Source organism: Hyla sarda, chromosome 10 (assembly GCF_029499605.1).
Source record: "Hyla sarda isolate aHylSar1 chromosome 10, aHylSar1.hap1, whole genome shotgun sequence".
Classification (NCBI taxonomy): Eukaryota; Metazoa; Chordata; class Amphibia; order Anura; family Hylidae; genus Hyla; species Hyla sarda.
In genome coordinates, this window is record NC_079198.1 from 13,687,537 (window position 1) to 13,715,195 (window position 27,659).

Consider the following 27,659-nt stretch of genomic DNA (forward strand, 5'->3'; position numbering starts at 1 on the left):
TATTGTCGCACTTCTGGAAAAAATCATGACTACATGCAGGAAAATGTATACGTTTAAAAATGTCATCTTCTGACCCCTATAACTTTTTTTCGCGGCGCGATCCCGCTTCATATCGCGGGAGCCGGCGCAGGACGTAAATATATACGTCCTGCGTCGTTAAGGGGTTAAAAGCGCAGCCTGCAGTCCATTAAAATAAATTACATCCGTGGCCCCCCATTACAGTGTATGTCGGTGTCCCTTTTTTGTCAGGATTCCAATAGATACCTCTGACTGGCTGCTAATACGCACAATGGGGGAGATTTATCAAAACCCGTGCAAAGAAAAAGTGGTGCAGTTGCCCATAGCATGCCTCTGTCCCGTCCGATCAGCGTTCCATCACTGTAGGCAGCCTGTAGTAATGGAACGCCGATAACACTGATCAATGCTGTTCATTGTCCAGTGTATGTGATCAAAAGTTGCTATGGGGACTACAATCAAAAGTCCTCTATGGGGACTACTAAGTAGTAAAAAATTATAATAATAATAAGTTACTGCATGTTAAAGGGGTTATCCAGGAAAAAAACTTTTTTATATATATCAACTGGCTCCAGAAAGTTAAACAGATTTGTAAATTATTTCTATTAAAAAATCTTAATCCTCTCAGTACTTATGAGCTTCTGAAGTTTAGGTTGTTCTTTTCTGTCTAAATCCTCTCTGATGACACGTGTCTCGGGAACCGCCCAGTTTAGAAGAGGTTTGCTATGGGAATTTGCTTCTAAACTGGGCGTTTCCCGAGACACGTGTCACCAGAGAGGACTTAGACAGAAAAGAACAACCTTAACTTCAGAAGCTCATAAGTACTGAAAGGATTAAGATTTTTTAATAGAAGTTATTTACAAATCTGTTTAACTTTCTGGAACCAGTTGATATATATAAAAAAAAAAAAGTATTTTCCTGGAATACCCCTTTAACTCATAAATAGTGTATCACCCTCCTTTTCCCATTTTTCAAATAAAATATTGTAAGCAAAAATAAACATAAACCTATGTGGCTGCGTGCGCACATGTCCGAACCATTGCCGATTTTTGGTCACTTCTAGAGATGAGTGAACTTACAGTAAATTCGATTCGTCACGAACTTCTCGGCTCGGCAGTTGATGACTTTTCCTGCATAGATTAGTTCAGCTTTCCGGTGCTCCGGTGGGCTGGAAAAGGTGGATACAGTCCTAGGAGACTCTTTCCTAGGACTGTATCCACCTTTTCCAGCCCACGGGAGCACCTGAAGGCTGAACTAATTTACACAGGAAAAGTCATCAACTGCCGAGCCGAGAAGTTCGTGACGAATCGAATTTCCTGTAAGTTCGCTCATCTCTAGTCACTTCCTATAGCAGATAAAAATAATAAAAAGAAATCAAAAAGTCCCATAAAAAAAAGAAAATAAATCGTACCGAATAAACCTACAGATCACGGCAAAGAAAAAGAAAAAATGAGCCCTCACGTATACGGGGATAAAAAAGTTATAGGGGTCCAAAAAAAGGACAATTTTATTTGTTCTCATGCAAAAAGTAAAAAAAAATATTTTTAAGTCGTAAAATAAAATGAAACCTTATAAATTGGGTATCGTTGTAATCCTATGGACCCCCAACAAAAAGCTAATGTGCCACTTGTACCGAAAACTACACTGCGTCGAAACGGCAGTCCCCAATATTTACAAAATTGCATTTTTTCTGTTTTTTATTAATTAAGTTAATGAATTAATACGTTTCGCTGTAGATTTTGTGGTAAATGTAATGATGTCCTTACAAAGTACAATCGGTGGTGTAAAAACATTTTTTAACAAAACTAAAAAAATCCCCCAAAAAAACAGACAAACAAACAAGCCCTCGAATCGAAAGCATTATGGCTACTAGAAAGCCAGGAGGAAAATTAAAAAACGAAAGTACAAAAGAACTTAAAAAAAAGAAAATGAAAGAAGCCAGCTCATCGGTTGCTATGGGAAACAGTATCTTTATTTTAAGTCACATCTATTGGGGGGGAGATTTATCAAAACCTGTCGAGAGGAAACGTTGCTGGGTTGCCGTAGCAACCAATCATAGTTTCATAGTTACATAGTTAGTACGGTCGAAAAAATACATATGTCCATCAAGTTCAACCAGGGAATTAAGGGGTAGGGGTGCGGCGCGACATTGGGGAAGGGATGGGATTTTATATTTCTTCATAAGCATTAATGTTATTTTGTTCCAGGAATGTATCTAATCCTGTTTTAAAGCTGTTAATTTTTCCTGCTGTTACCAGTTCCTGAGGTAGACCGTTCCATAAGTTCACAGTTCTCATGGTAAAGAAGGCGTGTCGCCCCTTGAGACTAAACTTTTTCTTCTCCAGACGGAGGGAGTGCCCCCTCGTCCTTTGGGGGGGGGGGGGGGGGGGGGTTAGCCTGGAACAGTTTTTCTCCATATTTTTTGTATGGATCGCTTCTTTCATTTTTTCCCCGAGGCCTTTTCAAAAATGAAAGAAGCGATCTGAATGGTTGCTATGGGCAACGGTTTCTTTATTTTTAGTCACATCTATTGGGAGGGAGATTTATCAAAACCTGTCCATAGGAAACGTTGCCCGTAGCAACCAATCAGAATGGTTCTTTCTTTTTTCAGAGACCTTTTTAAATATGAAAGAAGCGCTCTGATCGGTTGCTATGGGCAACAGTTTCTTTATATTTGGTCACATCTAATGGGGGGGGGGAGATTTATTAAAACCTGTCACGAGGAAACGTTGCCGGGTTGCCGTAGCAACCAATCAGATTGCTTCTTTCATATTTCAGAGGACTTGTTAATAATGAAAGAAACGATCTGATTGGTTGCTATGGGCAACGGTTTCTTTATAATTAGTCACGTCTATTGGGGGGGGGGGGAGATTTATCAAAACCTGTCCAGAGGAAACGTTGCCGGGTTGCCCGTAGCAACCAATCAGATCGCTTCTTTCATTTTTTTTTTTTCAGAGGCCCTTTTCAAAAATGAAAGAAGCGATCTGATTGGTTGCTATGGGCAACTCGGCAACTTTATCCTCTGGTCAGGGTTTTGATAAATCTCCTCCAAGAGAGAGCAGGAGGAAATACGCGTTTCGAGTCAGTTTGTCCCACTCCGGCCTCCGTAGACATTGTACGGCAGTTCCGTCGCCTTCCCCCCCCCCTCCCTCCCCTGCACATCAGTGTCTCTCCTCCTCCCCCCTGCACAAAGCATCCTGTGTCTACTCCCCCCAATGTCCGCTGCCCTCCTGCCGCCCAGCTGACCCCCGCACACCCCTCTCCCAGCACCCAGGTGAGTATGAGCCGGGTCCGTACTCCTCCCCCTCCCCCCTCCTCCGCTCCAGGGCGACATTCGCTCCGTTTAACCCGTTGGGTGCTGTGCAGAGCCGCTGGCCATCCCGGGGTTCACGGCGGTGAATGCAGCGGACCCCCAGAGCTGCACTCCTGGCAGCGGAGATCCCAGGGAAGGTGACAGCCGCCTGGCAGTAATTCATTGTATGCATGCTGCATCTGTAAGTTTTTTTGTTTTTTTGGGGGCTGGCGGGGGGGTGCCCAATTGCATTGGAATGTCACCGTGTAATGGGGGGTGGGAATTGCAATGGCGGAAGGTGCTGGGGACGCAGAAATGCAAAATTGGGCGCAGTTCGCACTTGGATCATGCATCCGTTTTTTTATTAGAACGCCGTATGCGCAGATAGCATGGGGCTCCTTTTAATATGGTGCCCCCTGCCGAGCCCTTGTGTGTCCAGCGGCTGCAGAACCACAACTCCTAGCATGCCCTGACAGCCGAAGGCTGTCAGGGCATGCTGGGAGTTGTGGTTCTACAACCGTCAGCGACACTCTTGTTTAGGGGGAACATTAAAGCGTAGAAGCGAAGGCTGTCAGGGCATGCTGGGAGTTGTGGTTCTGCAACCGCCAGCGACACTCTTGTTTAGGGGGAACACTAAAGCGTAGAAGCAAAGGCTGTCAGGGCATGCTGGGAGTTGTGGTTCTGCAGCCGCCGGTGACACGCTTGTTTAGGGGGAACACTAAAGCGTAGAAGCGAAGGCTGTTAGGGCATGCTGGGAGTTGTGGTTCTGCAACCGCCAGCGACACTCTTGTTTAGGGGGAACACTAAAGCGTGGAAGCGAAGGCTGTTGGGGCATGCTGGGAGTTGTGGTTCTGCAGCTGCCAGAGACACGCTTGTTTAGGCAGGACATTAAAGCGTGGAAGCAAAGGCTGTTAGGGCATGCTGGGAGTTGTGTTTCTGCAGCAGCCGGTGACACGCTTGTTTAGGGGGAACTCTAAAGCGTGTCAGGGCATGCTGGGAGTTGTGGTTCTGCAGCTGCAGGAGATGCTCTTGTTTAGGGGGAACACTAAAGCGTGGAAGCGAAGGCTGTCAGGGCATGCTGGGAGTTGTGGTTCTGTAGCCGCCGGAGACACGCTTGTTTAGGGGGAACACTAAATGTGGAAGCGAAGGCCGACAGGGCATGCTGGGAGTTGTGGTTCTGCAGCGGCCGGAGACACGTTTGTTTTAGTGGGAACACTAAAGCATAGAAGCGAAGGCTGTCAGGGCATGCTGGTGTTTGTAGTTATGCAACAGTTGGGATGGCAGCCTTATTAGCTGATTGAATCGTTATATTAATCTTAGTACTGTCTCTCTATATGTGCACACTCATCTCGGTTGAGCTTGCATATGTTCTCTAGGCGCAAAAGTCCTGGTCTGACCGCAACAGTTGGAAGATCACTGCCTTATTAGATCGCATGGTCGTTAGCGATTCTTGATAACCCCTATGTACACATGTATGCTCATCTTGGTTGAGCATGCATATGTCATCTATAGTGAAAAGGGGCAAAAGTCTTGGCCTGCTACAGTTGGAGAGAACTACCGTATTAGCTCATTTGTTGTTGAAGGTTCTTTAACACCTCTATATACATGCATGCTCATCTCGGCTGAGCATGCATATGTTCTCTGTAATGATAAGGGCAAAAGTTACTGTCCAGACTGCCACAGTTGGAGAGCCACAGGTTGAACGTCACTACCTTTTTTAGCTCTTTTTTTTTGTGTTGTTGTTGGAGATTGTTTATAACTCCGCCATACACATGGACACTCATCTTGGTGGAGCGTGCATATGTTATCTGGTCCTATTTCACAGACAAGACCCCTAAAGCATGGAAAACAATAAGAAACAGAGCTCCGATTAAACTTTCCTCAGCTGAAGGCTGTCAGGGCATGATGGTAGTTGTAGTTCTGCAACAGTTTACTGCCTCATTAGCTGAAATGGTTGTTGGCGATTCTTTATTACCCTTCTATATACGTGCACACTCGTCTTGGTTGAGCTTGCGTATGTTCTCTGTAGTGAAAAGGGGCAAAAGTCCTGGCCATACCACAACAGTTAGAGATTACTGCCTTATTAGGTCATTTGGTGGTTAGCGATTCTTTTTAACCTTTCTATACACGTGGATGCTCATCTCGGTGGAGTGTGCATGTGTTCTTTTTATAGGGAAAACAGGGAACAAACCTTGCTTAGGCATCTTTTATAGTTACGCCCGAAAACATGTCTCAGGAGTCAAAATGCAGCATTTAGAAATTTCTAGATCGGGGTTTCCCAACCATTGTGCCTCCAGCTGTTGCAAAACTAGTTTTGAAACAGCTGGAGTATCTCTGCTCTCCCCCCACAGACTATTTATGGAGAAATAAAAGTATATGCCGAATTGCATCTTCAATTCCTTTTTGTTTTAAGATGAGACACACAAGGTGTCTGGCAGCGGCATAGTACTTCTTATTTTTTATTTTGTTTCTTCTTCTTAGAAAACATTTGCATGCTTAACTCGGCTGAACGTGCGCATGTGTATAAAGGACTCGGAAGGAATTGCTTACAATTAAAATGAGCTCTTAAAGGGGTACTCCAGTGGAATTATTTTTTATTTTATTTTTTTATAATCAGCTGGTGCCAGAAAGTTAAACAGATTTGTAAATGTACTTCTATTTAAAAAATCTTAATTCTTCCAGTACTTATCAGCTGCTGTATAATACAGAGAAAGTTTTTTCTTTTTTAATTTCCTTTCTGTCTGACCTCAGTGCTCTCTGCTGACATCTCTGTCCATGTCAGGAACTGTCCAGAGCAGGAGAGGTTTTCTATGGGGATTTGCTCCTGCTCTGGACAGTTCCTGACATGGACAAAGATGTCAGCAGCGAGCTGAGGTCAGACAGAAAGGAAATAAAAAAACAAACAAAAAAAAAACCGTTCTCTGTATTATACAGCAGCTGATAAGTACTGGAAGGATTAAGATTTTTTTTTTTACATAGTAGTAATTTATAAATCTGTTTTTACTTCTTTGCACCAGTTGATTTAAAATAAATAAATAAAAATTTCCACCAGAGTACCCCTTTAAAGGGGTACACTGCCCCTAATACATCTTATACTCTATTCAAAGGATAGAGGATAAGATGTATGATCACGGGGGTCCTGCTGCTGGGGACCCTCGCAATCTGTCATTGCGCACCACCTTTGTGAGCTGCCTCGCCCCGTGATGTCACATAGGGGCGGAGTCATGACATCACGATACTCCTGCCCTGTGGTCGTTACGCTACACACTCGGAGCCTCCAGCGTTGCGGCGAGCTCACAAAGATGGGTATGGAACGACAGATTGCGGGGGTCCCCAACAATCTTACATCTTATCCCCCTATCCTTTGGATAAGGGATAAGATGTATTAGGGCCAGATTACCCCTTTAAAGGGGTACTCCGGTGAAAAACAATATTTTTATTTTATTTAAAAATATAAACCCTTCCAGTACTTTTCAGCTGCTGTATGCTCCAGAGGAAGTTGTGTAGTTCTTTCCAGTCTGACCACAGTGCTCTCTGCTGACACCTATCCATGTCAGGAACTGCCCATAGCAAACCTCAGTTCCTGACATGGACGGAAGTGTCAGCAGAGAACACTGAGGTCAGACTGGAAATAATTACACAACTTCCTCTGGAGCATACAGCAGCTGATAGGTACTGGAAGGATTAAGATTTTTAAATAGAAGTAATTTTGAAATCTGTGTAACTTTTTGGCACCGGTTGATTTAAGAAAACATTTTTCACTGGAGTACCCCTTTAAGGGTGCGTTCACACGCTTTTTTGTTTCTGCGGGTTTTCAGCTGCATATTTGAAAGGGGGCGGGCTCTTCTCGGCTGTCCGCCGCAGATTTTCCACGGAGGAATCTACGCTACTGAAAATCTGCCGCAAGCCCCATTGAAGTCAGCAGGGACTGCGGCGGATTTTCCGCAGCGTAAATTCCGCCGCGGAAAACCTGCTTCGGACAGCCGAGAAGAGCCCGCCCCCTTTCAAATAGGCAGCGGAAAACCCGCAAAAACAAAGAGTGTGAACGACCCCTAAGGCAGCGGTCTCCAACCCTTGCAGAACTACAACTCCCATAATGCCCTGACAGCCTTCAGCTGTGGGGAGTCTGATCAGTGTTATGCGTCTTGGCGGCATCCACACTTTAGACTGCGTTCACAAGTTGAGGTTTTTGTAATTGCAGTTAAAGGGGTACTCCGGTGAAAAATCAACTGTAAATCACTCAATCTCTCAACTGTAAATCACTTCTATTAAAAAATCTTAATCCTTCCTGTACTTATTAGCTGCTGAATACTACGGCGGAAATTCGTTTCTTTTTGGAACACAGAGCTCTCTGCTGACATCTCTGTCCATTTTAGGAACTGTCCAGAACAGCATATGTTTGTTATGGGGATTTTCTCCTACTCTGGACAGTTCCTAAAAATGGACAGAGGTGTCAGCAGAGAGCACTGTGCTCGTGATGTCAGCAGAGAGCTCTGTGTTTCAAACGGAAAAGAATTTCCACTGTAGTATTCAGCAGCTAATAAGTAGAGATGAGCGAACTTACAGTAAATTCGATTCGTCACGAACTTCTCGGCTCGGCAGTTGATGTCTTATCCTGCATAAATGAGTTCAGCTTTCCGGTGCTCCGGTGGGCTGGAAAAGGTGGATACAGTCCTAGGAGACTCTTTCCTAGGACTGTATCCACCTTTTCCAGCCCACCGGAGGACCGGAAAGCTGAACTCATTTATGCAGGAAAAGTCATCAACTGCCGAGCCGAGAAGTTCGTGACTAATCCAATTTACTGTAAGTTCGCTCATCTCTACTAATAAGTACTGGAAGGATTAAGATTTTTTTAATAGAAGTAATTTACAAATCTGTTTAACTTTCTGGCACCAGTTGATTTAAAAAAAAAATAATAATAATAATAAAGGTTTTCTCCGGAGTTCCCCTTTAATGAAAACAAAGCCAGAAATAGATTTTCTTTTCTACATCTCCGCTAGTTATGATTTATTCTGGCTTTGCATTCATTATTTTGCAATTTAAAAACCTGAAGGTGTGAACACGGCCTTAGGGCAGTGATTCTCTATCCGTGTCTCTTCAGTTGTTTCCACGTCGATGTTGCAGATTTTCAGCAAATATCACCCTTTTCTATGTCGGTCTCTAAACTTAGGACCTTCAGCTGTTGCAAAACTACAACTCCCAGCATGCCCGGACAGCCGTTGGCTGTCCGGGCATGCTGGGAATTGTAGTTTTGCAACAGCTGAACACCACTGTTGTAGGGGGCAAACTTTCCGGTTAATGGACCCCTATATCTACTGTGGATTTGCCGCAGGTTTGAGGTGGGAAAAGTCCCAGTTAGCGATTCTTTATAACCCCTCTATACACATGTACGCTCATTTCAGTTGAGTGTGCGTATGTTCCCTATAGGGAAAAGGGCAAAAGTCTTGACCAGACTGCCTTATTAGCTGACTTATTCACCAGCGATTCTTTATTACCCCCTCTATATTGAAAAGGGATAAAGCCCTGTCTGGGAACCCCCTAAAAAAACTAAATCTAAAGTCCAATACACTTAGATCTCTCCTTAAAGGGGTTATCCAGGAAAAAACTTTATATATATAATATATATATAATATATATATATATATATATATTATCAACTGGCTCCAGAAAGTTAAACAGATTTGTAAATTACTTCTATTAAAAAATCTTAATCCTTTCAGTACTTATGAGCTTCTGAAGTTAAGGTTGTTCTTTTCTGTCTAAGTGCTCTCTGATGACACCTGTCTCGGGAACCGCCCAGTTTAGAAGCAAATCCCCATAGCAAACCTCTTCTAATCTGTGCAGTTCCCGAGACACGTGTCATCAGAGAGCACTTAGACAGAAAAGAACAACCTTAACTTCAGAAGCTCATAAGTACTGAAAGGATTAAGATTTTTTAATAGAAGTAATTTACAAATCTGTTTAACTTTCTGGAGCCAGTTGAGATATATTATAGTTCACCCTACGGAATTTCCAAGTGTGACCGGCGGCGACTAATTCAGTTGGTGCCAGGACCGCACTGACATTGCCTTAGACAGTAATGGATTCCGCTTGAATTCCGCCGAAAGAATGACCACAAAGTTTTTTATATATATATATATATATATATATATATATATATATATATATATATATATATATTTGCTCAGCTCTTCTTGCTCTATAACATGGTGCCAATAGATTTGATCAGTGTTTCCCCAACCAGGGTGCCTCCAGCTGTTGCAAAACTTTCCAGCATGCCCGGACAGCCATATTCAGAATACATGAACATTCAGCCGAGCTGAGCGCGCACGTTTATCGGAGAGATAACTGTCGTTTACTGCGGGTTCAGCCGTGTGCTTGTCCAGTTTTCGGGCCCGTCGCACAATTCTGCTTGCAGCAGAGCCCCAGTGTTTTCGGCGGGATTCTGCTGCATTGTTCACACTGCCGGATTTCTGTGGCAGAAAATTCTGCAGCGGAGGAGGTCGAGAGCTGGATGTCCTCCCGTATAGTCACCGAATGGCCTCCTAGGCCTCCAGCATAGATTTAAGGTACGTTCACACGCGCAAATTTTTTAACGGGTTCTTCTCGGCTGTCCGTAGCCGATTTTCCGCAGCGGAATGTACACTGCGGAAAATCCGCCGCAAGCCCCGTTGAAGTCAGTAGGGACTGTTGCGGATTTTCCTCAGCGTAAATTCCGCCGTGGAAATTCTACTGCGGACAGCCGAGAAGAGCCCGCCCACTTTCAAATACGCAGCGGAAAACCCGCAAAAAAATCAGCGCGTGTGAATGTACCCTTACACTGTATTTCTGTATGTGCCCAGAAATAATGTGTGTCATGGCCGTAAATGTTGGCACCCCTCACATTTTTTAGAAAATGCAGTATTTCTCACAGGAAAGGATTGCAGTAACACATGTTTTGCTATACACATGTTTATTCCATTTGTGTGTATTGGAACTAAACCAAAAAAGGGAGGAAAAAAACCAAATTGGACATAATGTCACCAAACTCCAAAAATGGGCTGGACAAAATTATTGGCACCCTTTCAAAATTGTGGAAAAAATAAGATTGTTTCAAGCATGTGATGCTCTTTTATACTCACCTGGGGCAAGTAACAGGTGAGGGCAATATAAAAATCACACCTGAAAGCAGATAAAAAGGAGAGAAGTTCACTTAGTCTTTGCATTGTGTGTCTATGTGTGCCAAACTAAGCATGGACAACAGAAAGAGGAGAAGAGAACTGTCTGAGGACTTGAGAACCAAAATTGTGGAAAGATATCAACAATCTCAAGGTTACAAGTCCATCTCCAGAGATCTAGATTTGTCTTTCTCCACAGTGGGCAACATTATCAAGAAGCTTACAACCCATGGCACTGTAGCTAATCTCCCTGGGCGTGGACGGAAGAGAAAAATTGATGAAAGGTGTCAACGCAGGATAGTCCGGATGGTGGATAAGCAGCCCCAAACAAGTTCCAAAGATATTCAAGCTGTCCTGCAGGCTCAGGGAGCATCAGTGTCAGCGCGAACTATCCGTCGCCATTTAAATTAAATGAAACGCTATGGAGGAGACCCAGGAGGACCCCACTATGGAGGAGACCCAGGAGGACCCCACTATGGAGGAGACCCAGGAGGACCCCACTATGGAGGAGACCCAGGAGGACCCCACTCCTGACACAGAGACATAAAAAAGCAAGACGAAATTTTGCCAAAATGAACTTGAGTAACCAAAATCCTTCTGGGAAAACGTCTTGTGGACAGATGAGACCAAGATAGAGCTTTTTGGTAAAGCAAATCATTCTACTGTTTACCGAAAACGGAATGAGGCCTACAAAGAAAAGAACACAGAACCTACAGTGACATATGGGGGAGGTCAATGATGTTTTGGGGTTGTTTTGGTGCCTCTGGCACTGGGGGCCTTGAATGTGAACAAGACATCATGAAATCTGAGGATTACCAATGGATTTTGGGTCGCACTGTACAGCCCAGTGTCAGAAAGCTGGGTTTGTGTCCGAGATCTTGGGTCTTCAAGTAGGACAATGACCCCAAACATACGTCATAAAGCCTCCAGAAATGGATGACAACAAAGCGCTGGAGAGTTCTGAAGTGTCAGCAATGAGTCCAGATCTAAATCCCATTGATCACCTGTGGAGAGATCTTAAAATTGCTGTTGAGAAAAGGCGCCTTCCAATAAGAGAGACCTGGAGCAGTTTGTAAAGGAAGAGCGGTCCAACATTCCGGCTGAGAGGTGTAAGAAGCTTATTGATGGTTATAGGAAGACACTGATTTCAGTTTTTTTTTTTTTCCAAAAGGGTGTGCAACCAAATATTAAGTTAAGGGTGCCAATAATTTTGTCCAGACCATTTTTGGAGTTTGGTGACATTATGTCCAATTTGCTTTTTTTTCCCTCCCTTTTTGGTTTAGTTCCAATACACACAAAGGGAATAAACATGTGTTACTGCAATCCTTTTCTGTGAGAGATACTTCATTCTCCTGAAAAATATCAGGGGTGCCAACATTTACGGCCATGACTGTGTGTGTATATATAATATATACATTTAGTTTTTTGTTTTTTTTCCCCCTTAAGGGACGAATTCTAGGAAAAGTTCCTGGAATGGCTTTGTTGAGATACCACATTGTTGTTCCAATGCGAAAAATCCACATTACAGATACCCGTGTACAGTTTGCTTTAAATTCTGTTTCCTTCATATTAAAATCAATGGAGAAAAATACTGCACCACAGCCTTGAGGAGTCTCTTAAAATAGTACCCACTCATATATAATGTCTTACCCCTTTTAGGCACCATTCCCTCTTCCAATATACCCCTAGATCAGGGTTACCCAACCAATGTGCCTCCAGCTGTGGCAAAACTACAACTCCCAGCATGCTTTATGCTCCAGAGGAAGTCAGTAGTCTTTCCAGTCACACAGTGCTCCCTGCTGCCACCTCTGTCTGTATAGGGTATTGTCAAGAGTAGTGTTTCTAAACCAGTGTGCCTCCAGCATGCCCGAACAGCAAAAAGCATGCCGAGAGTTGTAGTTTTGCATCAGCATGAAACATTGACTCTGAATATAGCAGTACAGCACTTCCAACGTACATGGCAAGCGCGGTGTGAAGTGGCCCTAAGGGTATGTTCACACAGTTTTTAAATGAGTGAGATGTTTTTAGCAAAAAATAAAAAAAATCCATGTCTGAATTCTACATGGAAACTTTAGACATGGATTTAAAATAATTTAAATAAATACATTTTAAATAAATTTTATGCATTTTTGCCTTGGAAATAAAAAAAACAAGCAAAAAAAAAAAACACCCACTGGACCTAACACAATGTTTACACGGCAGAATTTCCAAGCAGAATCCGGTGGAAATTCCATTGCAGCAGAGTCCCATTGTTTTCAATGTGATACTGCTGCACCGTGCACAGTGTGTTTTTTCACAAGGAAATTCCGAACGGAATCCGCTTACAGAAGACTCCTAACTTTTGTCAACGGGATTCCGCTGGACGGTTCACACGTCGGCAGTTCCCTAGCGGAACTTCTGGCGTATAATTGGATTACGCCGAAATAATAAACATGCTCATTCAGCGGTACACAACTGGAACTGCAATGCAAACGGGACGGCGCTTAATGTTCGCACAGACATTAAGCGCTAATTCAGACTGAATTTCCTTAGTCCGAGCATACCCTAACTCGCCAAACATACATAGCAGCGACATTTCCTCTCCAAATCCCTAACTTTTCCCCTATTGTAGTTCGTACTAAATACACATTAAAGGGGTACTCCGGTGGAAAAACATTTTTTTTTTTAATCAACTGGTGCCAGAAAGTTAAACAGATTTGTAAATTACTTCTATTAAAAAATCTTAATCCTTCTAGTACTTATTAGCTGCTGAATACTTCAGAAAAAATTCTTTTCTTTTTGGAACACAGAGCTCTCAAGCACAGCACAGTGCTCTCCGCTGACATCTCTGTCCATTTTAAGAACTGTGCAGAGTAGGAGAAAATCCCCATAGCAAACATATGCTGCTATGGACAGAGATCTCAGCAGAGAGCACTGTGCTCGTGATGTCAGCAGAGAGCTCTGTGTTCCAAAAAGATAAGAATTTGTAGTATTCAGCAGCTAATAAGTACTGGAAGGATTAAGATTTTTTTAATAGAAGTAATTTACAAATCTGTTTAACTTTCTGGCACCAGTTGATTAAAAAAAAATGTTTTTCCACCGGAGTACCCCTTTAATGTGTATTTAGTACGAACTACAATAGGGGAAAAGTTAAGGATTTGGAGAGGAAATGTCGCTGCTATGTATGTTTGGCGAGTTAGGGTATGTTCGGACTAAGGAAATTGAGTCTGAATTAGCGCTTAATGTCTGTGCGAACATTAAGCGCCGTCCCGTTTGCAGTGCAGTTCCAGTTGTGTACCGCTGAATGAGCATGTTTATTATTTCGGCGTAATCCAATTATACGCCAGAAGTTCCGCTAGGGAACTGCCGACGTGTGAACCGTCCAGCGGAATCCCGTTGACAAAAGTTAGGAGTCTTCTGTAAGCGGATTCCGTTCGGAATTTCCTTGTGAAAAAACACACTGTGCACGGTGCAGCAGTATCACATTGAAAACAATGGGACTCTGCTGCAATGGAATTTCCACCAGATTCTGCTTGGAAATTCTGCCGTGTAAACGTTTGAGCTTTCACACGTTTTCCATTGAAATCGATTTGCATGTGGATTTCATACAGATTTTGCTGCAGAATCCATGTAAAAATTATCAGTGTGCACAAGGCCGTATAGGGGCTATGCTAAGATTAAAGTACATATGTCACTTTACTTAACCTTACAAAATGGCCCACACAGTATGGCAGAGCTTAGTATCTGACGGAAACGCCGCAATCCCCATTGGAGGTGCATGCGGGGGCCGGCAAGCGGCCCCCATTAGTATCAGGACACTAACCCCCGCTATACTGTGTGAGGGTCTATTCACACAGCAGAATTTCCGCTTGCGGAATTCCACCTCAAATTAAAGCCCATTGACTTCTATGGGATTCCGCACACCCATTCACACTTCTGAATTTCCGCTTGCGGAAATTCAGAAGTGTGAATGGGAGTGCGGAATCCCATAGAAGTCTATGGGCTTTAATTTGAGGCGGAATTCCGAAAGCAGAAATTCTTCCGTGTTAATAGACCCTTAAAGGGGTACTCCGGTGCTTCGACATCTTATCCCCTATCCAAAGGATAGGGGATAAGATGCCTGATTGCGGGAGTCCCGCCGCTGGGGACCCCCGTGATTTTGCACGCGGCACCCCGTTTGTAATCAGTCCCCGGAGCGTGTTCGCTCCGGGTCTGATTACCGGCGACCACACGGCCGGCGGCGTATGACGTCACGCCACCGCTCGCGTGTGACGTCACGTCACGCCTCGCCCTACAATGCAAGCCTGCGGGAGGGGGGCGTGTTAGCTGTCACGCCCCCTCCCGTAGGCTTGCATTGAGCGAACACGCTCCGGGGACTGATTACAAACGGGGTCCCACGTGCAAGATCCCGGGGGTCCCCAGCGGCGGGACTCCTGCCATCAGGCATCTTATCCCCTATCCTTTTGGATAGGGGATAAGATGTCGAAGCACCGGAGTACCCCTTTAAGGTACGTTCACACGAGCTGATTTTTTTTTGCGGGTTTTCCGCTGCATTTTTGAAAGTGGGCGGGCTCTTCTCGGCTGTCCGCAGCAGATTTTCCGCGGTGGAATTTACGCTGCGGAAAATCCGCCACAGTCCCTACTGACTTCAATGGGGCTTGCGGCGGATTTTCCGCAGCGTAAATCCCGCCGTGGAAAATCTGCTGCGGACAGCCGAGAAGAGCCCGCCCACTTTCAAATATGCAGCGGAAAACCCGCAAAAAAAATCTGCTCGTGTGAACGTACCCTTAGGCTGGGTTCACACTGCGGAATCTCCAGGCAGAATTTCTGCCGGAGATGGAGGCGGCGGCACTAGGACCGCGCGGACTGCATTGCCGTCCCCATAGACAGCAATGCATTTCTGGGTGGATCTTTTGGGAGATCTGCTCAGAAATGCATTGCCATCTATGGGGACGGCAATGCAGTCTGCGCGGTCCTAGTGCCGCCGGCTCGATCTGCAGAGATTCCGCAGTGTGAACCCAGCCTTACTGGTGCACTTTGAGTCATTCCCTATCCCTAAATAGTTGGTTGGGACCCCAGTGTGAAAATGGAGGTCCAGTGTCCTCCGAGTGAACGGAACAGCAGTAATCGTACTCGGAGGACATGGGACCTCCATTCTCAAGGAAAATGGGGTCTGACCAATCGGGGGTCCTACCAATCGGGGGGGGGGGGGTCCAACCAACCCTATTTTTGCCCTCTGTTCCTGTGGGGTCACGTGGGGTTCTTAACTTTTAATCCAGGTATAGCCCCTTTAACACAGTTAAAACCATAAAAATATTTTTTAAGCCTTTTTTTTTTGAGCGCTATTAAGGTTTATGTAGAAAATGTTCATAAAAAAAACATCTACAGCAATATACATATCATTTTTATTTTTATTAAATTTTTTTACAAAAAATGACGTCAATGTGGATGAAAAACTGCCAAGCTGTCCGCACCGAGGAAAAAATAGCAGCGTGCTATAAAATCAGCTGAATAATGCTAAAAAGAAAAAAAAACCAAAAGAAATAAAAGCCGTGGGTGAGCGGAAAATCATATTTTCCCATTCGCTCACACCGACCATCTGGACGCTGCAGCTTGAAGCATTAAAAAAGGAAAATAAAAAAAAAAAAACATTGGTGGGGGATGGGGGGATTGGTTAGGACTCGTGTAAACCAGACTGTACCTCTGTTGTGTCAGAAAAATGGTGTCTATAAAGGTTTTTTTTTTCTTCTTCGTATGTCGCAATGGATAAAAAGACAAAATGCCGTGGAAAACTGTGCCGCTTTATATCCCTCTCGGCGTAACCTCTCTAGGCTGCGACGGAATACCACATTGCCAAAAATGGTGTGTGAACAGCATCTGATACTGCCCCGGAAAAAAATAAATAAATTCTGCATGTAACATGTGGAGCGCGTCCTCTCCATATGCTGCCCATAACGTCTAGTTTGCGAACTTCCTGCTCGCACTTTATTTGTTTTCCTAGCATTAAAACCATTGTTTTCTTATGGTCACGTGACCTCCCCGTTGCCATGGCAGCCTCAGACGGGACTGAGCTCTCACAGGGAATCCATTTTGACCTCTGGGACCTTTTAATATTTTACTTTCTGAGCTCCCTGACTACCACAAAGGCTTCCATTTTGCGAGGGGAATCTGCAAACATAAGATTTGGGGGGGGGGAGAGAGAGTTAGAGTGCTGAAGAGGTTAACACGAGAGCGCCAGAGGTTTGGCAGTGGAACGGTTAATGGCTGTGGGGCGTTCTATGTGGTATTGTGTGGAAGCGTTATTTTTATATTGCGGCTGTAAATATTCCTCTCAGAGCCTCAGCCTGTAGCTCCGCCGCCACTCGCCTGGTTTATTCTTGTGCTGCTAATAACATTTTTTATTTCGGTCATTTTCTTTCCTTTTTATTCCTCAGAAATTAGTTTTTACGCTGCCCAATAAAAAAAAAAAAAAAAAACTGGCGCCTGCAGGGCCAGGGAAATAGAGAAATTTTATTTTAAACAATGGACGCCGATGGTTGACGCCCTGACTGAATTATTATAACGCTTGGTAGAAAACAAGATGGCGTTACCACAGTGAAGTGTGGTGAATAAGGCTGTGAACGACGGAGGTTCTCCGTACAATAAAGTTCTATCACTTTGAAAAGAAAATACAGATAGGCCAGCAACAATATAAATGTGTTTCTTATGGCAACCAATCAAATCACTGCTTTCACTTATTTAAATACTTTTTCTGGAAGAGAAATGAAAGCTGAGCCCGGATTGGTTGCTATGAGCAACAAGTACAGTCATTCAGCGTGTCACTCTCCAGCTGTTGGGGAACTACAACTCTGAATGCTGGGAATTGTAGTCACAACAGACGAGGGGACGGGGGTGAAGAGACAGACGAGGGGACGGGGGTGAAGAGACAGACGAGGGGACGGGGGTGAAGAGACAGACGAGGGGACGGGGGTGAAGAGACAGACGAGGGGACGGGGGTGAAGAGACAGACGAGGGGACGGGGGTGAAGAGACAGACGAGGGGACGGGGTGAAGACCTCTGGGAAGGAGGAGTTTGTACAGAGTTTGAGGAGCATTAGTGCCAGTGAACACTCCCTACCTGCTTCTATATTCATTGGGACCCATTGTTCACCACATGCTAAATAATTTATTGCTAAAGGTACTGGATTACTGATCCTGACATACATATTCTACTCCAGAGCTGTACTCACTATTCTGCTGGTGAGGTCACTGTGTACATACATTACATTACTTATCCTCTACTGATCCTGAGTTATATCCTGTATTATACCCCAGAGCTGTACTCACTATTCTGCTGGTGAGGTCACTGTGTACATACATTACATTACTTATCCTCTACTGATCCTGAGTTATATCCTGTATTATACCCCAGAGCTGTACTCACTATTCTGCTGGTGAGGTCACTGTGTACATACATTACATTACATATCCTGTACTGATCCTGAGTTATATCCTGTATTATACTCCAAAACTGTACTCACTATTCTGCTGGTGAGGTCACTGTGTATTATACTCCAGAGCTGAACACAGTATTCTGCTGGTGAGGTCACTGTGTACATACATTACATTACTTATCCTGTACTGATCCTGAGTTATATCCTGTATTATACTCCAGAGCTGTACTCACTATTCTGCTGGTGAGGTCACTGTGTACATACATTACATTACTTATCCTGTACTGATCCTGAGTTATATCCTGTATTATACTCCAGAGCTGTACTCACTATTCTGCTGGTGAGGTCACTGTGTACATACATTACATTACTTATCCTGTACTGATCCTGAGTTATATCCTGTATTATACTCCAGAGCTGTACTCACTATTCTGCTGACTTCAAATACACGATCAGTAGAGGATAAGTAATGTATGTTCAAGTAGAGAGAAAAAACAGACCTGGTCGCACATCTACAACATGCACCTTGATCTAATGCCTCTCAGCTAAATTAAAACTAACAGGTGGTTAGTATACTTTATGATCATGAATTACAAGCCCGCTAGCCACATCACAGCCACCTGTAAGTAGTGGGTCCCTAAAATCCCTAGCATAAAATGGCGCAGCACTGAGCGGCGACTACCACCTCTACTTGAATTCACATTGTTTTTACTTGGTCAGCACTCTGCCCCTCCCCCTCGGCCTATATAATTTTTCAGGAAGCTGCAAAGGGCCCTATTCTTTCTGGCAGTCTTCCAGTCTTTGACTGGGAGCACATGGTAAGTGAGCTTTTACACCTGTGCCATGTCCATTGCTGCCACAGCACTGTTTCTTTGGGGAGGCGGGGCCCAGGGACTGGTTTGGGCGCATTGGGGCAGTTCTACCCCTGTGGATACTGGTATTGCGGCCGTGGTGGTCGCCGCTCAGTGGTGCGCCATTTTATGCTAGGGTTGTCAGGGACCAGCTACTTATAGGTGGCCATGACGTGGCTGGCGGGCTTGCACTTCATGATCATAAAGTACACTAACAACCTGTTAGTTTAATAAATTTTGCTGAGAAGCAATAAGTAATGTGTGTAAACAGTGACCAGCAGAATAGTGAGTACAACTCTGGAGTATAATACAGGATATAACTCAGGATCAGTACAGGATAAGTAATGTAATGTATATACACAGTGACCTCACCAGCAGAATAGTGAGTGCAGCTCTGGAGTATTATGCAGGATATAACTCAGGATCAGTACAGGATAAGTAATGTAATGTATGTACACAGTGACCTCACCAGCAGAATAGTGAGTACAGCTCTGGAGTATAATACAGGATATAACTCAGGATCAGTACAGGATAAGTAATGTATGTACACAGTGACTAGAGATGAGCGAATCGAAGTTGACGAACCCGAATTCGTTACGAATTTCATGAAAAATTTGATTTGCAACGAATACCGCCGTTTTATCGCGCAAATTGCTTCATTAAACTCCATTTTACAGCGTTCCAGGTTATTGGAGACCTAAGATGGCGGATCCACATGTGAGTACATGGGGCAGGGGATTATGGGAGGGCGGGAAACAGCAGCGGGAATTAAGGTAGGCGGGCTGACCCTGAATCACTTGTGAGATGCAGCCTATCAGTGATCACTGACCCCTGTGATGTCACAGCCCCTATATAATCGGCGGCCATCTTGCCTCTCCATTTCATCTATGCACTCAGATGGAGAGGACGGGACTGCGTGTGTGTGAATAGCTCATACCACAGCGTTACACTGCAACTGCTCTTTGTCTATGAGGCAGCAAGGCGTTAGCATGGTTGGCAATCAGCGTGGTGGTGGCAGTAGTGGAAATTCAGGAGCCAAACGTGCCAGGGGGAGACCACCTACTTCGCGGCAAGCTACCATTCAGGGAGGTAGTGGAACAGGGGCTCCTGGAAACGGTGCCAATAGCAGTGAAATAGTGCGGACTGCGGGTGGGAAAATCAGCTACTCTGCGGTGTGGTTGTTCTTCTTAAAGAATCCAGAGGACCTTAGCATAGTCACATGCAATATCTGACGGCAGAAAGTGAAGCGTGGCCAGGGTCCCAATCTCGGCACCACGGCCCTGCGTCAACACATGATTCGCCACCATAAAGCGGCCTGGAATAACCGTGGCTCCGATGTAGTGGTCCAGCCTGCCGCATCACCCAGTGGCTATCCGCTCCCTCCGTCATCCAGCCAAGGCTCCACCACCTCAGCCGAAGGGAGCATTGTGTCGAACCCTCCTTCTTGCGCTCCTGCTTCTTCCGCTCGTAGTCAGCCATTCCGCCAACAATCGATCGGCGAAGCCATGTCCAAGAGACAACAGTATGCGCTCACTCATCCAACGGCGCAGAAGTTGAATGTGCTCCTGTCCAAGTTGCTGGTGTTGCAGTCCCTCCCTTTCCAACTGGTGGACTCTGCAGCTTTCAGGGAATTGATGGCTTGTGCCGAGCCGAGGTGGAGAGTCCCAAGCCGTCATTTCTTTGCGAAGAAGGCAGTACCAGCCCTGCATAAGTTTGTACAAGAGAAGGTGGGCCAGTCCTTGAGCCTGTCGGTCTGTTCAAAAGTGCACGGCAGCGCCGACGTGTGGAGCTGTAACTACGGGCAGGGACAATACATGTCTTTTACGGCCCACTGGGTAAATGTTGTTCCTGCACAGCCACAACAGCAACTTGGACAGGTCACACCGCTTCCTCCTCCACGCTCTCGCTCCCAGGCAGTTGGTCCTTTTACAGTGTGCGCCTCCTCCTCCCCCGTGTCCTCGGCCCCCACTGCACGTCCAAATCTCGGTGGCCCTTCATCGTACCACGTGTGTAGGGCACAGCGGTGTCAAGCCGTCCTTCACATGGTTTGCCTTGGCGAATGGAGTCACACAGGGGAGGAACTGCTGAAGTTCATTAGGGAAGAAATCCGAGTATGGCTTACTCCACGAAATCTGGAAATGGGAACCATGGGCACCGACAATGGGAAGAACATTGTGGCCGCACTGCGACAAGGAAGTGTGAACCATTCGCCCTGCATGGCACACGAGTTGAATCTGGTTGTCAAGAAGTTCATCAAGTCTTCACCCCATTTGCAAGACGTCCTGACAATGGCAAGGAAACTGCATGCACTTCAGCCACTCGTACACCGCCAAGCACACTTTGCTTGAGCTGCAGCGTCAGAACGGTATCCCACAACATAGTCTCATTTGTGACGTTGCCACGCGCTGGATTTCCACTCTCCATATGTTGGACAGACTATACGAACAAAGAAAAGCCATCACAAATTTTTTGATGATACAAGCAGATAGGAGTACGCCCCTGTGTAACTTCAATGTGAACGAGTGGCAGCTCATACGTGACACCTGCAATTTGCTGAGGCCCTTTGAGGAAGCCACATTTTTTGTTAGTCACTCGAATTACGCCATGAACGACGTAATTCCACTCCTACATTTACTCAAAAAAATGATTGAAAACATGGCTGGTCACGGCAATGGAGACGTTGCGCCTACATCAGAAGGCTACATGAGTCCTGTGGGGGATGAACTGGAGGAGGATGATGAGGGGCAGAGCGGAGCACAGTTTACGGTGGATGAGATGGCCGGTGTTTCTGGTCATTGGACAGGAGAGGAGGAGCAGGAGCAGCCAGAGGAGCTGGAGGGTTATTACGAGGGAGGCGAGACAGAGGACCCAGACACACCGTGGCAGTATGCAGTGGAGATGGAGGCAGGTAGTCCCAGCGAGTCACTGTCACAAATGGCACGATGCATGCTGAGTTGCTTGCGTAGTGACCCCCGAATTGTCAAAATTCGTCAGCGCAATGACTTGTAGATCTCCACCTTATTAGACCCTCGCTACCGGCCCAGAATGGGGGCCTTTTTTACACCCACTGAGAGGGAGGACAAACTGACCTACTTCAGGGAGCTTCTATGTAGTCGGTTGGCCGATCCTATCTGCCACATAGTCCATCCACTTGCAGGTCTGACTCGGGGCCCTCTGCGTTCACCTTCCACTGCCACGGCTGCTGGGGAGGGGAGGGGTGGCAGGAGCAGTACCGGCTCAATCAGCAGCAGCCGGAGTCTACAGTTGCTGATGAGTAGCTTCCTTCAGTCGCATAGTGAAGCTACTCATCAGCAGCAGGTGGACATGGAGCAGGAACTGAACCAGCAGGTGGTGGCTTACCTCGACATGACCCTGCCAACAACCTTTGAAGATCCGCTGGACTTCTGGGCAGCCAAACTCGATTTATGGCCGCAACTAGCGGAGTTTGCCCTGGAAAAGCTGTCCTGCCCGGCCAGTAGTGTGCCATCAGAGCGGGTGTTTAGTGCGGCCGGGGCCATAGTCGCCCCAAGGCGAACTCGTCTGTCCACTAAAAATGTGGAGAGACTGACGTTTGTCAAGATGAATGAGGGATGGATCAGCCAGGATTTCCAGCCACCAATGACAGATGGGTCTGAGTAGATTCACCATGCTCCTACAACAAAATTTTCTCTATTGTGGTTGGTTATGAAACCCTCTGGGGCAGACCTGGGCATTGTACGGCCCGCTAGACACATACGGCCCTTTGATTGGCTCTGACCAGCCCGCGCTGATTGGGGGACAACTATGCTGCCTAATCTGGGGGACAACTATGCTGCCTAATCTGGGGGACAACTAAGATCCTAATCTGGTGGACATCTATGCTGCCTAATCTGGGGGACATGTATGCTGCCTAATCTGGGGGACATGTATGCTGCCTAATCTGGGGGACAACTATGCTCCTAATATGGGGAAAACTGATGCTTCTGGCCTTGGGCCTATCATTTTTTGAAGTTTAGCAGTAGCTAAATACATGCTTAATGCAAATGTCAACATTGATCTTTAAATGTAAGGGGTTACGAAACCCTCTTGGGTACTGCGAATGACTGCTCCAGACTCATTCTGTGCCTTTCACAAACTACTTGCCTCCCTGGTCTCTCAGGCCTTGGGCCTTACATTTTTGGATGTTTAGCAGTAGCTAAATACATGCTTAATGCAAATTTCAACAATGATCGTTAAATTCTCGGTAAATGCAGAAATAGCGTTCGGCACAGCACTGGTTATTGTGGCTTTTGGCAAGTTCATATGCACCTGTGTTGGAGATAGCAACTGCAGTAAATCCGAACTGGGGTGCTCAATTTATATGAAAACAGTCCATATGAATGCAGCAATGAAAGAAGGTAAATGGCACTCACCAGTGTCGTGGTATAACAAACTTGTTTATTCCATAAAGTGCAGCATAATGACAGACAAGGCAAGGGAGGACTTGGACGCCGTCCACGTAGCGGTGATAGCTATTTCGTGTGCGAGGCACACTTCCTCAGACCACTCCCCTACTACCGCCGGAACTCAGGTTAAATACCTGTGCTCCGGTGCAGATGGGCGTATCTTACAACTGTGCAAAGGGACATAGAAAAAGAAACCCAAAGTGAAACACAGACAAGTTAAAAACAAATACACCTTTGCGAAGAACCAGAAGGGGATGCAGGTAAAACCTTTTAAATAAAAATTGCTAGGTCTACCTTATCATTTCACCCTAAAGTGCCTTGTGCCTTAGTGCGCAAAATCAATCTTGTTTCGCTCTGGAGCAATGTTTTTCTCCTATCACCGCCGTCTTTGATGTTAACTCTTTCTATTCGTTAAATTCTCGGCGCTCTGCCAGGGCCTTCTCCTACCCCGCCTGGGCCGATCCGAGGACCTCACTAACCAACTCACTAACTAATCCAATCGCTTATAGCGACAGGCGGTGTGTACAAAGAGCAGGGACTTAAAGGAGTACACCGCCCCTGGCATCTTATCTCCTATCCAAAGGATAGGGGATAAGATGTTTGATCTCCGCGGTCCCGCTGCTGGGGACCCCGGGGATCGCCGCTGCGACACCCCGCCATCATTACTGCACAGAGCGAATTCGCTCTGTGTGTTATGGCGGGCGATACAGGGGCCGGAGCAGCGTGACGTCATGGCTCCGCTCCTCATGACATCACAGCCCGTCCCCTTAATGCAAGTCTATGGCAGGGGGCGTGACGACCGCCACGCCCCCTTCCCATAGACTTGTATTGACTTTGGTGGAGCCGTGACGTAACGATGCTCCGGCCCCTGTATTGCCCGTCATTACGTGCAGAGCGATCTCGCTCTGCGCAGTAATGATAGCGGGGTGCTGCAGCAGCGATCCCTGGGGTCCCCAGCAGCGGGACCCCGGCGATCTGACATCTTATCCCCTATCCTTTGGATAAAGTACCCCTTTAATCAACGCCAGCTTATGACCCTCACTTACTGGTAATTCCTCGTTTTAAGGTTAAATAATTGCAATCACAGATCCCTATCACGAACTGGTTTCAGCGTGCAACACGCACCTGTCCTTGAAAGATAGAGGCACGCTAATCCGTTCAGTGGAGCGCGGCTGCGGCCCCGGAAATCTGAGGGCATAACACACCTGGTATTGCTCGATCTTGCAATTGATCGTGCAACGGTAGGGGGTTATTAAAGCCTCTTGGGTACTGCTGAGGCCTACTCCTGACTGCTCCTGGTGTAATGTATGGGGTAATTAAACACTCTTGGGTAGTGTGTTTTTTTTTTTTTTTTATTTACTGATAATTTTATCGGTAATAAAATTGAATTTTCCAGAATGCTAATCATTACACAACGGAACGCTTGTTGCCTGTGATTTTTTTTTTTTTTAAATGAAAATAAAAAAAAATAAAAAATACGGACAGGGATTAACTCTGCTTCATCATTTTGGGCGAAAAAAGTCCTTTGGTGATCTGATCTTTTGGAGACAGATGCGCTTACATACATATTGAATTAGTTTTTGTAAAAAAAATTCAAACATTGTGTGGTTTATTATTTTTGAGAAGAATGTCTTTGGGTGGTCCACCGTCCTGCATTATAGAGTCTTGTGAACTGTTGGATATGCGCTTGTTCTTACACAAAGGTATTTCTTGAAAAAATTTCTAAAATGTTGTTTTTTGGAGGGGATTGTGAAGCCCTGGTGTGTACTGGGGTATCAGCCAACTCCAGGCTGTGTCCTTCAGGCAATATGTGGGTTCCTGATGCCGCAGAGGTGGGGCCGGGTCTGGAAATTTCTAATTTTTGGATAGCGGGTGCTACCTATGAGAAATCTTTGTCAAAAATTTCATATATTGTGTTGTTGTTTTTTTTTTTTTTGGGGGGGGGGGGGGGGGATTGTGAAGCCCTGGTGTGTAGTGTACTAATGCATCAGCCAACTCTACGCTGTGTCATACAGCCACTATATGGTGTCCTCATGCTGCCAACACCTCCACGCTGTGCCATTCATCCACTATATGGTGTCCTGACACTGATGCCACCACCAGGCTCTGTCATTGTGCTGCTGTGCGGCAGTGATTCTAAAAGCGATGACGGTAATCTGCATGTTATTCTGAATAACAGTATTATTTCACTACCCCAGCACACTCCATATGCGTTTTAGGACACAGCAAAGTGTTCTATACCCCTATAGAGGCTGTATGTAGGCTAGAAATAGCCTTTTTTAATATTGATCCGCCGCGAACAAATTCGTATTGAAACAAACTTTTCGGGAAAATTCTGTGAATCGGCCGAATCGAATTTTTGAAAAGTTCGCTCATCTCGAACAGTGACCTCACCAGCAGAATAGTGAGTACAGCTCTGGAGTATAATACAGGATATAACTCGGGATCAGTACAAGGTAAGTAATGTAATGTATGTACTCAGTGACCTCACCAGCAGAATAGTGAGTACAGCTCTGGGGTATAATACAGGTTATAACTCAGGATCAGTACAGGATAAGTAATGTAATGTATATACACAGTGACCTATCCAGCAGAATAGTGAGTACAGCTCTGGGGTATAATACAGGATATAACTCAGGATCAGTACAGGATAAATAATGTAATGTATGTACACAGTGACCTCACCAGCAGAATAGTGAGTACAGCTCTGGGGTATAATACAGGATATAACTCAGGATCAGTACAGGATAAGTAATGTAATGTATGTACACAGTGACCTCACCAGCAGAATAGTGAGTCCAGCTCTGGAGTATAATACAGGATATAACTCAGGATCAGTACAGGATAAGTAATGTAATGTATGTACACAGTGATCTCACCAGCAGAATAGTGAGTACAGCTCTGGAGTATAATACAGGATATAACTCAGGATCAGTACAGGATAAGTAATGTAATGTATGTACACAGTGATCTCACCAGCAGAATAGTGAGTACAGCTCTGGAGTATAATACAGGATATAACTCAGGATCAGTACAGGATAAGTAATGTAATGTATGTACACAGTGATCTCACCAGCAGAATAGTGAGTACAGCTCTGGGGTATAATACAGGATATAACTCAGGATCAGTACAGGTCTGTCAGGTAGCGTGACTGATCTGGCACTGCTTCATGGATTCCATTTTTCATGGCAGTAACTCGGAACAAACCTTATGTGAGAGATCTACCCACACAGAGGGGGAGATTTATTGAAACTTGTCCAGAGGAAAAGTTGCCCAGTTGCCCATAGCAACCAATCAGATCGCTTCTTTCATTTTTAACAAGGCCTCTGCAAAATGAAAGTAATCTGATTGGTTGCTATGGGCAACTGGGCAATTTTTCCTTTGCACAGGTTTTGATCTCCCCCAGAATGTCTATGGGAACTGTACAATGGTGTTCCGAGGAGAAATGTAAAAAACCCCGTAAATCTGTGGTCTCTCACTGTGGCCCTCCAGATGTTGCAACACTTCAACTCCGGGCATGCTGGGAGTTGATGTTTCGCAACATCTGGAGGGCCACAGTGTGAGACCACTGCCGTAAATCCTCAGTGTTGTTTCCTGCACATCAGGTGTATATAATATATTCAGGTCTTGTAGCTTTAATCCATTGTTAGTTCTGTCAGTAATAAAAAAAAAAAAATCCATAAATGGAAACCTGAGAAGCGAAACTCATTTCGGGTTTGTGTTTTTAGGAGCCTCCAGTTGAAGGGATATTCTATAGGACGCGGTTAATTGCAAACATATGCTCCCAATCTTTGATCCCGCTGTCTAAATGTGGCTTTAATTCGTCCTGAAGTCTGTTTGTTTCCCTTATAAATCTGTTCTATATCCAAGAGATGTAATTTAGAATGTATTGAAGGAGGCGATTTCGGGTGACGACATCAGTTATGCGCATGGAAGAAACCGCCATGCTTGGTCGTCTCCGTTCCTGTTCAATACAGAAGTGTATTGGGTTGTCCCTTATTCATAGTATAGGGCAGTGGTCTCCAACCTGCGGACCTCCAGATGTTGCAAAACTACAGCTCCCAGCATGCCCGGACAGCCAACGGCTGTCCGGGCATGCTGGGAGCTGTAGTTTTGCAACATCTGGAGGTCCGCAGGTTGAAGACCACCGGTATAGGGGATTATTGGGAATCCTCCACTAATCCCCTGATCGCAATTTCCCCGGCAATAAAGGGAGTGGACTACGTATACCGGGCCGGGGGCTCCATTCATTACCTGGGAAGCAACGCTTGGCCAATCACAGTTCTATACACCATGAATAGAGTGGACTCATAGGCACAGTGAACCCCTTTTATTGTAGGGGACATTTTATCTATGTTCTGGGGATTTTTTTTTTTTTTTTTTTGGGTGGGGAGGGGACACATTGGTGGTCAATAGAGATTTCCTTATATCGGCAAATGTCCCTGATGCCCGCAAACCATAAATAATAATAAAAAAAAATAAATCCCTCTCTCACCTTCCCTCCGCTC

The 27,659-nt window shown here is 45.3% G+C and overlaps 2 protein-coding genes across 10 annotated transcripts in view; one reads left to right on the forward strand and one right to left on the reverse strand.

Annotated features, from left to right (window-relative positions):
• The window catches only part of LOC130293910 (transmembrane protease serine 3-like), a 60,830-nt gene extending 57,368 nt beyond the window's left edge, over positions 1 to 3,462 (reverse strand). For 2 of the 7 annotated variants that reach the window (XM_056543173.1, XM_056543166.1), the window contains exon 1: positions 2,729 to 2,762. The gene's annotated coding sequence lies outside the window, so the exon portion shown is untranslated. Of the gene's footprint in view, positions 1 to 2,728; positions 2,794 to 2,897; positions 2,966 to 3,363 lie in introns of those variants that run through there. The other 5 variants (XM_056543170.1, XM_056543169.1, XM_056543167.1 and 2 more) reach the window with 5 other exon arrangements.
• Positions 3,161 to 27,659, forward strand: part of LOC130293908 (zinc finger protein 585A-like) — a 36,408-nt gene continuing 11,909 nt past the window's right edge. For 2 of the 3 annotated variants that reach the window (XM_056543159.1, XM_056543161.1), the window contains exon 1: positions 3,389 to 3,509. In XM_056543159.1, coding sequence (XP_056399134.1) covers positions 3,495 to 3,509 — 15 coding nt within the window. In that variant the 5' untranslated portion in view covers positions 3,389 to 3,494. Of the gene's footprint in view, positions 3,290 to 3,388; positions 3,510 to 27,659 lie in introns of those variants that run through there. The other variant, XM_056543160.1, reaches the window with a different exon arrangement.